The 13,319-nt window shown below is 41.4% G+C and overlaps 1 protein-coding gene across 2 annotated transcripts in view; it reads left to right on the top strand.

Moving 5' to 3' along the window:
- Window positions 1-13,319, top strand: part of LOC122563186 (SRSF protein kinase 1-like) — an 85,828-nt gene that overhangs the window by 53,493 nt on the left and 19,016 nt on the right. For both annotated transcript variants that reach the window (XM_043716709.1, XM_043716710.1), the window contains 4 exons: window positions 880-988; window positions 1,738-1,825; window positions 4,534-4,621; window positions 9,234-9,340. In XM_043716709.1, the coding sequence (XP_043572644.1) occupies window positions 880-988; window positions 1,738-1,825; window positions 4,534-4,621; window positions 9,234-9,340 (392 nt within the window). The remainder of the gene's footprint in view (window positions 1-879; window positions 989-1,737; window positions 1,826-4,533; window positions 4,622-9,233; window positions 9,341-13,319) is intronic.

Below are 13,319 nucleotides of genomic sequence, written 5' to 3'. Positions count from 1 at the left end.
TCTAACCACAAGGGATGAACTCGGATTTCCCAATGTTTCCTCATTTCCCCTCTCCCCACCTTGTCTCAGTCAAATCCATCGAACTCAGCACTGCCTTCCTAACCTGCAATCTTCTTCCTGACCTCTCCGCCCCCACCCCAGTCTGACCTTTCACCCTCACCTTGACCTCTTTCCCCTATCACATTTCCGACGCCCCTCCCCCAAGTCCCTCCTCCCTACCTTTTATCTTAGCCTGCTGGACAAACTTTCCTCATTCCTGAAGAAGGGCTTATGCCCGAAACGTCGATTCTCCTGTTCCCTGGATGCTGCCTGACCTGCTGCGCTTTTCCAGCAACACATTTTCAGCTCTGATCTCCAGCATCTGCAGACCTCACTTTCTACCCAATTATTTCAGTTTGTCCTTAGGCCAGTATTAACATAATGGCTCCAATTCATGGGTGTTATGAAATTTGGGTGAAAATAACAGACATGAAAGCAGTACATCTTTCTGTGTTAATAGGTGATTTTCCTTTGTTCCTCCAGAAGCACTGGGCAATCCCTAACATTTCCACAGTATTATTAGGGCATTAAGGAATATAAAGTAAAATTGGATAATTGTAGTTAAGTCACAGATTTAGTTGAATTTGAAGGGCTGTATGATCTAATCTATGAAATAAGGTTTCACATCTCGGGTATGTGAAAATTTATTTAACTTGGTAAATGGTGCTGGCCTGCTGAGTTAGTCAAGTCTGCCTTTCCTGAACTGTAACTTGGTTTATTTTGGAGAAATTCCTCTATTCTTGCATTTTATAAACCACTAGCAAAAAATAATCCTGAAGTACTAATTTTCTTTTGCTCTCAACTAGCAAATATATAATGTTCCTTTTTTGGATGTTTCAGGTGGATATCATCATGTAAAGATTGGTGATCTTTTTAATGGACGATACCATGTGATTCGAAAGCTGGGATGGGGCCATTTTTCCACAGTTTGGCTATGTTGGGATATTCAGTAAGTCACCTTGAACTCAATGATTTAAATCTCTGGTGAATTTTCTGTAATGGCTTCCATGATCGCAATTTTAAGCACGACTACTGGCAAAGTTTATGGATTGGAGCTCAACTGGCATTAGACCAATGTATGAAAGGTTTCTTTTAAAAACTAACTTGGATTGAAGCTATATTTAACTGTGGCAGGTCTGTACAACTGCATGGCTTCAATTCACTGTTGGTTTATTGCAAATACAGTGCTACAATTATGCCTTTTACAGAGCTTGGCCTGGATCAAGCTGATGTATGATTTGCAGGTAATTTGCAAATTCTTGTTTGAAGGCCTAGTATATTGTATTCTTTACATTTGTCTCTGGCTTTGTCTTGCTGAACCATTGAATCTAGAGTTATGTAAACATATCTTGTGTAAGTTGATGAAGAGAGTCTTGCCCATTATTCCCCCACCTGTACTACCACTAAAGTAATTGGTGCTCGATCAGTTGAAATAAATCAAGTTTACACTGATGGAGTCAGTTGAAATTTAGTCAAAAGGAAAGTTCTGGTTTCTGGAGTTGCGCTTGTATTTGAAATTGAAAAATGTGTCTTATGTTTCTGTTTTAATTTAAAGAAAACTTTGCTTCAAGATATTCTTGATTAGCAAACTGCTAATTGTGTTTGTACGCAAGTGATGTTTGTGCATCCAAAGATGCAAGATTGTTTACACTGTGTGCTTATGTGAAAATGGGTATTAAACTATTCTTCTTGATTTAGAGGCAAAAGGTTTGTTGCCATGAAGGTTGTCAAAAGTGCAGAACATTATACAGAAACTGCTCTGGATGAAATAAAACTACTGAAAGCAGTAAGTCTGTGTTTTCATTTTGTACATATATCTACTGGCAGCAACATAATAATAAAGGTTTCAAAATCTTATCACAAACTATCTTTCTGTCGTTGTGGTTTGATATTCAGGCTGGTTGCATTGTTGTGATGACTGCACTTCTGGTTTTACAGTGAATCTTATAATGCGCCACTTATAATATGCCACTTATAATATGCCTGACTATGTTACTTTAAATAAGTCCTGTAGACAGGATAGTGAAGGTGGTTAGTGCGCTTCCCTTTATTGGTCAGTGCATGGACTATTGAAGTTAGGGGATCGTGTTGCAATTCTGTAGGATATTGGTTTGACCACTTTTGGATTCATTTCTGGTCTCCCTGTTAGAGAAAGGATGTTGTGAAACTTGAAAGGGTTCAGAGAAGATTTACAAGGATGTTGTCAGGGTTGGAGGATTTGAGCTATGGGAGAGGCTGAGTAGGCTGGGGCTGTTTTCCCTGGAGTGTCAGAGGCTGAGATGTGACCTTATGAGGTGTGTAAAACCATAAAGGGTATGGGTAGGGTGAATAGTCAAGGTCTATTCCTGGGGTACGGGTGTCCAAAACTAGAGTGCATAGGTTTAAGGTGAGAGGGGTAAGATTTAAAAGAAACCTAAGGGGCAGCCATTCCATGCAGATGGTAGTGCATGTTTGAAGTGAGCTGCCAGAGGAGGTGATGGAGGTTGGTACAATTACAATGTTTAAAAGGCATCTGGATAGGTGTATGAATAGGAAGGGTTAGAGGGATCTGGGCCAAATTGAACTAGATTAATTTGAGATAGCTGTTCAGCGTGGATGAGTTCGACTGAAGGGTCTGTTTCCATGCTGTAAATCTGTCTCTGAGTCATCAGACGTGCTCTGTTCAGGTACAAGTGGAAACAACCGTAACCAGAGAACTCGAACATCTTGAAATCATGACAGTTGTGCATAAGGTCAAAAGAACATCTAAGGGCGCAAAAATTCTCTCTTTTTTGTGGTGATTCTTAAATCCATATAACCATTGCCTCAAGAACTGGAGTTTCATCTGATATTGATCTTGGAGTTTGAATGTAAACAAAACCGGGGCAGGATTTGTTTTTGCCACTTTACCTGCTAGTTGTTATATCTTTGCAGGGCTGATTTAACTAAAAGTAGTCCCAACTGTTTGCAACCGATGTAAACTCATTACTCCTCTGTAAACACTTTATACAAAAAAAAACTTTGCCTCACTCTTGGATCTTGCTTGTGAAGTTCACTAACATAGCGTAGCATTACAGGTAAATGATGTATAAAGTATTATTGCTGAAAGTGTAATGTTTTTACAGTTGTCATCGGACACTTGAATTCTGTATTTAGTGCATTTTGAGCACTGAAATTTGAAGGATATTTTGAGCTTCGAGTATGGAGCTCTTTTGCTAGAAAAGTAAAGGGTTTTTAATTACCTTTTTAAAATAGGCAAGGTAGAGTAGGAAAAGAAAATGCTTCTCTGAAGGGATCAAAAGCAAGAGTGTTTATTTGTAAACTTGGGACTAGGTAGTTAGGAACAAAATCACCTAACACGTCTTTATCCCTGAAACTTGTCCATCACAAAAGGCTGCTAGTGTAGTATCATTGAATTCCTACAGTATGGAAGCAGGGCATGCAGCCTCTGAAGAATATCCCACTCTTAACCCTATCCCTGTAACCTTGCATTTCCATTGGCTAACCCCCTGAGCCTGCACATCGCTGGACAGTATATGGGCAATCACACGTAGCTGCACATCTTAAGACTGTGGGAGGAAACTGGAACATTCGGAGGAAACCTACACAGACACTGGGAGAATGTGCAAACTCCGCACAGACAGACAGGAACCCGATTCCCTGGCGCTGTGAGCCAGCAGTGCAAACTACTGAGCCGCAGTATAGAAATGGATGCTTTTCTTTTGTAAAAGCTATTAGCTTATGTTCCTTAGTTTCCGAAGACTGCCAAGAAATGGATTGAAGGACTTGAGGTATAAATTAAATTTAATGTAGTTCAAGTTTAGAATTGACTACTGCTATGAACATTGCAAGGTAATCAAGGTAATTTCTAGATTTGGGCATTTAATTTTTATTTTCTGGTAGTTAATACTTTTATTTCAAGTATCTATATTAAACTTCCACAAAAAATGAGTTTTCAGAAGAAGTTTAAGAAACATGTTCCCAATCATTTTTGCCAACGATAATGCGGTGTCTTAAAAGGATTTTTCACTTCTGTTGGCTGAAACCATTCCTCTTGAACTGGCTATTAGGAAGTAATAGCAAACTCAGCAATGAAACTAGATCTGATCCAGTAGAAGTTCCCTGTGCTGAAAATCATTTCTTAAAAATGACTTGAACTTTTCACTGCATTAATAGATATTGAATCAAAGATGCAATGGGTCCAAAAGGCTCTATTAGTATTTAATTTTTATGCTTGTTCCACATTTTGTCATCTGGCCATGTGGGAATCTGCATGCACTGATGAGCATAGGCTCCGATGAACTGAAGTGACATTATGTATAAAATAATCTCAAGTAACAGGCAGTTGGGTGAACACTAAGCATTTTTCTCAGTTGTGGTTTAAACTTCTACTTCTGTTCCTTTATTGTATTGTTTGCTAGAAAATTTAATTGTATTTGATCATTGTATTAAACCTAAGCTTATATGGACATTGATAATTTGGTGAGAAAATACGATATGCATCACCTTTTCCAGGTTCGCAATAGTGACCCCAATGACCCAAATAAAGAGAAGGTGGTTCAGTTATTGGATGACTTCAAGACTTCAGGAGTGAATGGATCTCGTATCCTTTGCTTTTTCTTCATTTTTAGCAATTTCACTGGAATGATGGGTGTATTGTTGATTAAACCTATGTGGTGTATCCACCATAGATATTAATCAATTACTGCACAGAACAGGGCCATTTTGAGCCATCAAGTTCATGCCATTTCCTGTGCAACGATTCAGTCAATTCCATCCACTCACTCAGTTCCTCTTCTACCCATCCAATTTTCCATTGAAATCTGTTTTGGACTAGACTACACCACTCAAAACATTCTTAAGCAGGCAGCCCAGATCGTAACTTTGCAATTTGTCTCGGTAAGTGTACAGTGAAAATTACCCAGAGTAAGTTAGCTAGGTTGAATTCCAGTTTTAAAACAGACAAAAAAATTATTCACAAAATTACATAATGGCACACAACAGAATATAGAATACCCACAGAACTCAAGACTACCCAAACAAGACTTAATTATGCTGTTCTGAATATACACAACAGTCCCAATAAACAAACCTCTTAAACAGAGCAAAGCATGAAACAAAGGTTTACAGGTTGAAGTTAAAAGGGCAGAAGGAGAGAGAGAGAGTTCAGCAGCCTGTTTCCGCACAGCTCCACAGCTGAACTCCGAACTCAAGTTCTGAACTGAACTGCTCGGCTGAAGAGCTGGCCACGTCCCCTTATACAGGTTACTTCTAAAAAACACAAAAGCTTTGGCTTAAAGTCTCCTCCCTTTACGTATAAACAAAAGGTCTCTAATACCCTTTTATCTCTGTACCAAACCCAGCTATTTCGGAGTCCGGAGTGTTTTAGGACCCTGTTGGGGGGGGGGAGAAAAAAAAACAAGAACACAGTATCCTTGAAAAAGGGACCAACTTTGTGACAGATTGCAACTGCATGTGCCATCCTCTGTGCATTACACAGGTTGTTATTACTTAGTATCATAGAGATGTACAGCATGGAAATAGACCCTTCGGTCCAACCTGTCCATGATTTCCCAACCCAATCTAGTCCCACCTTCCAGCACCCGGCCCATATCCCTCCAAACCCTTCCTATTCATATACCCATCCAAATGCCTCTTAAATGTTGCAATTGTACTAGCTTCCTCCACATCCTCTGGCATCTCATTCCATACCCGTACCACCCTCTGCGTGAAAAAGTTGCCCTTAGGTGTCTCTTATATCTTTCACCTCTCACCCTAAACCTATGCCCTCTAGTTCTGGGCTCCCCGACCCCAGGGAAAAGACTTTGCCTATTTACCCTATCCATGCCACTCATAATTTTGTAAACCTCTATATGATCACCGCTCAGCATCTGGCGATGCAGGGAAAACAGCCCCAGCCTGTTCAGCCTCCCCCTATAGCTCAAATCCTCCAACCCTATCCTTCTAAATCTTTTTCTGAACGCTTTCAAGATTCACAACATCTTTCCAATAGGAAGGAGACCAGAATTGCACACAATATTCCAACAGTGGCCTAACCAATGTCCTGTACAGCAGCAACATGACCTCCCAACTCCTGTACTCAATACTCTGACCTATAAAAGAAAACATACCAAATGCTACCTTCACTATCCTATCTACCTGCGACTCCACTTTCAAGGAGCTATGAACCTGCACTCCAAGGTCTCTTTGTCCAGCAACACTCCCTAGGACCTTACCATTAAGTCCTGCTAAGATTTATTTTCCCAAAATGCAGCACCTCGCATTTATCTGAATTAAACTCCATCTGCCACTTCTCAGCCCATTGGCCCATCTGGTCAAGACCTGTTGTAATCTGAGGTAACCCTCTTTGCTGTTACCTCCAATTTTGGAGTCATCTGCAAACTTAATAACTGTACCTCTTACGTTCGCTTCCAAATCATTTATGTAAATGGCAAAAAGTAGAGGATCCAGCACCAATTTTTGTGGCACTCCACTGGTCACAGGCCTCCAGTCTGAAAAACAACCCTCCACCACCACCCTCTCTCTTCTCCCTTTCAGCCAGTTCTGTATCCATATGGAGAAAGTGAGGTCTGCAGATGCTGGAGATCAAAGTTGAAACTTTATTGCTGGAACAGCACAGCAGGTCAGGCAGCATCCAGGGAACAGGAGATTCGACGTTTCGGGCACAGGCCCTTCTTCAGGAATGAGCATTCCTGAAGAAGGGCCTGTGCCCGAAACGTCGAATCTCCTGTTCCCTGGATGCTGCCTGACCTGCTGTGCTGTTCCAGCAATAAAGTTTCAACTGTATCCATATGGCTCGTTCTCCCTTTATTCTGTGAGATCTAATCTTGCTAATCAGTCTCCCATGGGGAACCTTGTCGAATGCCTTACTGAATTCCATACAGATCACATCCACCGCTCTGCCCTCATCAATCCTCTTTGTTACTTCCTCAAAAAACTCAATCGAGTTTGTGAGACATGATTTCCCACGCACAAAGCCATGTTGACTAACCCTGCTCAGTCCTTGTCTTTCCAAATACATGTACGTCCTGTCCCTCAGGATTCCTTCCAACAACTTGCTATGTTTAAAAAGATAAAAAGTTATTTTACTAATTTTCCCCTTTATATGTGTCCCGAGCGTTGTATCATCAGCTCATGGAAAGAGTTTGTCCTTGTTAACCTTATTTAAACGTGCATGTCCATTGTATCCATTCTGCTAACACAACTTCCTGTAAGGTGTCTCAGACATGTCGACCTTTCTCTTCAACCAAGAATTGTCCACATTTCCTGCATTTCTGCTTTCATCCCTTACCTTGCACAAGAATTATAGGGTACATCATGAGTCCATTTTCTCTTCCGATAGCCTTGGCATCCAAAGAATCTTAATCCACGTCTATTTGCGTCACCTCCAGTCGGATGCCACCACCAGACATATGTTCCCTTCCCTTCCCTTCCTTGTCAGCATTCTGCAGGGACCATTCCCACTGGGATAACTTGGTCACTCCTGTACTGAACCTCCTACCCCTGCGTACACCGAACACTTATCTCCTCCTCTCATGATAGCCAAGGCTCTAGATACTTCGTCCAATGTAGTAGTGATTTACTTCTGTTTCATTCAATCTGGTGTCCTGTATCTGCTACTCATAATGTGGCCTCCTCGACAATGGGGAGATGAAATGCACTCGATCGTTTACCTGTAAAGATTACCTTGTGCTCCAATTGCTTGCCACTTTAACACACCATTGTATTATGATGCCAGCGTTTCTTTCTCGGGTCTGCTGCAGCACTCTTATGAAACTGGGCACAAGCTGGAGGAACGCCACCTCACCTTCTGCTAAGATATGTTACAGCTCTCTGAACTCATTGAATTCAGCAATTTCAGAGCGTGAACACCTCCCTTTTCTGATAAGATGTAGAAGCAAAATTAGGTCATTTGGCCCATGGAGTCTGCTCCACCATTCAATCATGGCTGATATGTTTCTCAACCGTTTTCTCCTGCCTTCTCCCCATAACCTTTGATCCCCTTACTAATCAAGAACCTATCTAAGTCTCTTAAATACACTGACCAAGATCTTCTGCAGCAGTGAGTTCCACAAATTTACTACACTCTGGCAGAAAATATTCCTCCTCATCTCAGTTCTGAGAGAGTCATGCCATTCCTCTGAGGCTGTGCTATCGGGTCCTAGTCTTTTCTACTAGTGGAAACATCTTCTCCATGTCCACTGTATCCAGGCCTCTCAGTATTCTGTACATTTCAATGAGATACCCCCCCTCATCCTTCTGAATTCCAGTGAGCATAGATCCTGTGTCCTTGTCTGTTCATCATATGACAAGCCCTTCATCCCTGGGATTATTCTTATGAACTTCCCCTGACTCTTTCCAAGGCCTTCAGTTATGGGACCCAAAACTGTTCACAGTATTCCAAATGTGGTCTAACCAGAGCCTTGTATAGCCTCGGAAGTACATCCCTGCTCTTGTATTCTAACCCTTTACCCAACCCCATACGCTCAGGTCCTGTTTTATATGCGTTGCTGCAAATGTACTCAATCAATTTTCAATTATCCTTCCTACTCTCCCCTCCCCCTTCAAGGGTCACCAGACTCAAAATGTTAATTCTGCTTTTCTCCAACTGTTGCCAGACCTGCTGAGTTTCTCCAGCACCTTTGAACAAAATGGCTGTATCCCAGAACTACTAGCAGGAGTTAGCCCTGGCTCTACTGACTGACAGTCTTGTTTATTTTGTCAAAGCAGAAAAATGATTGGATTTATTTTTTTATAAACTGTGTGCTTACCAAGATTGGAGCAACATTTTATATCAGAAATTCAATGTTAAACACTCTTATATCACTTAACACAGCCAGATCCCACTTATACTTCTCCGACATCATATCTGAAAACAATAATCACCTTTTAGCCTCTAATCTGTAGGCATGTACATTAAGATCTGGATATGTGTTGCACAAACTCATCTGATATTTCAGACTACCGATTAATATATAGTTTTCTGTTCCAGTAACATTCCTCCCATTATTTTGGGTTTCCATGAAGGAGTAATGATAATGTTTTGCAGGTGATGACGAATATGCCTCCTTAGATAAATCATATTCTTAAGATTATTTTGGGACAATCTAATTCTTTGAGTAAGTGTGAGCTCAATGTATATCATTGCAATCAAAGTACTAAGACTAGCGAAGATATCCTTGACCTAGTTTAAGATGTCTGTATGGTGTTTGAGGTATTAGGGCATCATCTGTTAAAGTGGATCATCAAATCAAACTACCAGGGACTTCCTATCAATTCTGTCAAAAGTATCATTCGACAAGTAAGTATGAGCTTTATAATCCTTAAAGTAAATGAAATTGTGAAAAATCAGAATGGTGTGTTGCTTCCCTGGTGCTAGGATCAAGGATGTCTCAGAGGGTGCAGAATGTTCTCAAGGGGGAGAGGGGCCAGCAAGAGTTCATTGTACACATTGGAACCAATGACATAGGAAGGGCAAAGGTTGAAATTCTGAAGGGAGATTAGAGAGAGTTAGAAAGGAATTTAAAAAGGAGGTCCTTGAGAGTAGTAGTATCTGGATTACTCCCGATGCTACGAACTAGTGAGGGCAGGAATAGGAGGATGGAGCAGATGAATGCACGGCTAAGGAGCTGATGTATGGGAGAAGGATTCACATGTTTGGATCATTGGAATCTCTTTTGGGGTAGAAGTGACCTGGACAAGAACGACAGATTGCACCTAAATTGGAAGGGGACTGGCAGGGCAATTTGCTAGGGCTGCTTGGGAGGATTTAAACTAGTAAGGTGGGGGGAGGAGGAGGTCTAAATGGGAGGATGTGGGACCCGCAACCGGGAACCCAGGGAGATGGTGAGGAAAGATTTCAATCTGAGACTGGTACAGTTGAGAGCAAAGGTGAGTCAAACAGTCAGGGCAGGAAGGAACAAAGCAGAGAACAAGATAGGAGTGGTAAATTAAACTGCATTTATTTCAATACAAGAGGCCTAACTGGGAAGGCAGGTGAACTCAAGGCATGGTTAGGAGCATGGGACTGGGATATCATAGCAATTATAGAAACATGGCTTAGGGATGGACAGGACTGGCAGCTTAATGTTCCAGGATACAAATGCTACAGGGATAGAAGGATAGAAAGGGAAGTAAGAGAGGAGGGTGGGTACTGTTTTTGATAAGTGATAGCATTACAGCTGTACTGAGGGAGGATATTCCCGGAAATACATCCAGGGATGTTATTTGTGTGGAACTGAGAAATAAGAAAGGGATGATCACCTTATTGGGATTGTATTACAGACCCCATAATAGTTAGAGGGAAATTGAGAAACAAATTTGTAAGGAGATCCGTTATCTGTAAGAACAATAGGGTGGTTATGGTAGGGGATTTTAACTTTGCAAACATAGACTGGGACTGCCATCGTGTTAAGGGGTGAGATGGAGAGGAATTTAAGTGTGTACAAGAAAATTTTCTGATTCAGTATGTGGATATACCGACTAGAGAAGTTACAAAACTTGACCTATTCTTGGAAAATAAGACCGGGCAGGTGATTGAGGTGTCAGTGGGGGAGCATTCTGTTAGATTTAAAATAGTGCTGGAAAAGGATAGACCAGATGTAAAAGTTGGAGTTCTAAATTGGAGAAAGGCCAATTTTGACTGTATTGAGCAAGAACTTTTAAAAGCAGATTGGGCGCAGATGTTTGCAGAAAAAGGGACAGCTCGAAAATGGGAAGCCTTCAAAAATGAGATAACGAGAGTCCTAGCGAAAGTATATTCCTGTCAGGGTGAAAGGAAAGGCTGGTAGGTATAGGGAATGCTCAATGACTAAAGAAGTTAAAGGTTTGGTTAAGAAAAAGAAGGAAGCATATGTCAGGTATACACAGGATGGATCGAGTGAATCCTTAGAAGAGTATAAAGGCAGTAGGAGTATACTTAAGAGGGAAATCAGGAGGGCAAAAAGGGGGACATGAGATTGCTTTGGCAAATTTAGTTAGAGAATCCAAAGGGTTTTTACAAATATATTAAGGACAAAAGGGTAACTAGGGAGAGAATAAGGCCTCACAAAGATCAGCAAGGCGGCCTGTGTGGAGCCGCAGGAGATGGGGGAGATACTAAACGAGTATTTTGCGTCAGTATTTACTGTGGAAAAGGATATGGAAGATATAGACTAGGAAAACAGATGGTGAGACCTTGCAAAATGTTCAAATTACAGAGGAGGAAGTGCTAGATGTCTTGAAACGCATAAAAATGGATAAATCCCCAGGGCCTGATCAGGTGTACCCTAGAACACTGTGGGAAGCCAGGGAACTGATTGCTAGGCCTCTTACTGAGATATTTGTATAATCGATAGTCACAGGTGGGGTGCCGGATGACTGCATGTTGGCTAACGTGGTGCCACTGTTTAAGAAGGGTGGTAAGGACAAGCCAGGGAACTTTTGACCAGTGAGCCCGATATCAGTGGTGGGCAAGTTGTTGGAGGGAATCCTGAGGGACAATGTTCATGTATTGGGAAAGGCAAGGACTGATTAGGGATAGTCATCGTGGCTTTATGCGTGGGAAATCACAAACTTGATTGAGTTTTGTTTTGAAGAAGTAACAAAGAGGATTGATGAGGGCACAGTGGTGGATGTGATCTATATAGACTTCAGTAAGGCATTCGAGAAGGTTCCCCATGGGATACTGTTTAGCAAGGTTAGATCTCACGGAATACAGGGAGAACTAGCCATTTGGATACAGAACTGGCTGAATGGGAGAAGACAGAGGGTGGTGGTGGAGGGTTGTTTTTCAGAATCGAGGCCTGTGACCACTGGAGTGCCACAAGGATCGGTGCTGGGTCCTCTACTTTTCGTCATTTATATAAATGATTTGGATGTGAGCATGAGAGAGATAGTTTGCAGATGACTCCAAACTGGAGGTGTAGTGGACAGTGAAGAAGGTTACCTCTGATTACAACAGAATCTTGATCAAATGGGCCAGTGGGCTGAGAAGAGGCAGGTGAAGTTTAATTCCAATAAATGCGTGGTGCTGCATTTTGGGAAAGCAAATCTTAGCAGAACTTATACACTTAATGGTAAGGTCCTAGGGAGTGTTGCTGGACAAAGAGACCTTGGAGTGTAGGTTCATAGCTCCTTGAAAGTGGAGTCGCAAGTAGATAGGATAGTGAAAGAAGGTGTTTGGAATGCTTTCCTTTATTGGTCAGGGTATTGAGTACAGGAGTTGGGAGGTCATATTGCAGCTGTACAGGTCATTAGTTAGGCCACTGTTGGAATATTGCATGCAATTCTGGTCTCCTTCCTATTGAAAAGATGTTGAGAGACTTGAAAGGGTTCAGAAAAGATTTACAAGAATGTTGCCAGGGTTGGAGGATCTGAGCTATAAGGAGAGGTTGAACAGGCTGTTTTCCCTGGAGCGCCGGAGGCTGAGGGGTTACCTTATAGAGGTTTATAAAATCATGAGGCACATGGATAGTGTAAATAGACATGGTCTTTTCCCTGGGTGAGGGAGTCCAGAACTAGAGGGAGTAGGTTGCGGGTGAGAGGAGAAAGATATCAAAGAGACGTAATGGGCAACTTTTTCATGCAGAGGGTGGTATGTGTATGGAATGAGCTGCCAGAGGAAGTGGTGGAGGCTAGTACAATTGCAACATTTAAAAGGCATCTGGATGGGTATATGAATAGGAAGGGTTTGGAGGGATGTGGGCCGGGTACTGGTAGGTGGTCTAGATTGGGTTGGGATATCTGGTCGGCATGGATGGGTTGGACCGAAAGGTCTGTTTACGTGCTGTACATCTCTATGACTAAATTGATGGAAGGGTCTCATTGGAAGCTAATGGAATTAAACAAACTGCAAGTAGTTGATTCTGCTGTAATAATGCTCCATCTTGTGGTAATTTTGGTCAGTGTTTTCCTTCACCGTAAGCAATTTGTACTTTTTTTTAGCTCTTGAAGTGGCTATGGGTTTTGTTCAGTTACTATAATGATTTTAGGTTTCTGTATCTTATAGAATGTAAAGGATATAATCAACTGTTTAATGTATGCATTGAGTACTTTGAATGTTTGCTTATTGCTGTTTCCAGCCTAAAGTGTTCCTGTTTTTTTAATGAAGTCTTTTTTCATTTGTTGGTTTTTGCACAGATGAGTGAAATGTGAAAGATGTGAATAGTTTGTAGTGCTGGTGAGGTTAATCTAAATAAATCCTTATTATCGTTGATCTTAAAATTGCAATATGGATGAAATGTCAGGACTTGCACAAAAATGAAGCATCTCCTTATTTTTGGCATTTTGTGGTTTGTTAT

This window comes from Chiloscyllium plagiosum, chromosome 26 (genome assembly GCF_004010195.1).
Source record: "Chiloscyllium plagiosum isolate BGI_BamShark_2017 chromosome 26, ASM401019v2, whole genome shotgun sequence".
Lineage (NCBI taxonomy): Eukaryota > Metazoa > Chordata > Chondrichthyes > Orectolobiformes > Hemiscylliidae > Chiloscyllium > Chiloscyllium plagiosum.
Note: the sequence above shows the minus strand (reverse complement) of the source record. Positions and strands in the feature narration are given on the sequence as shown.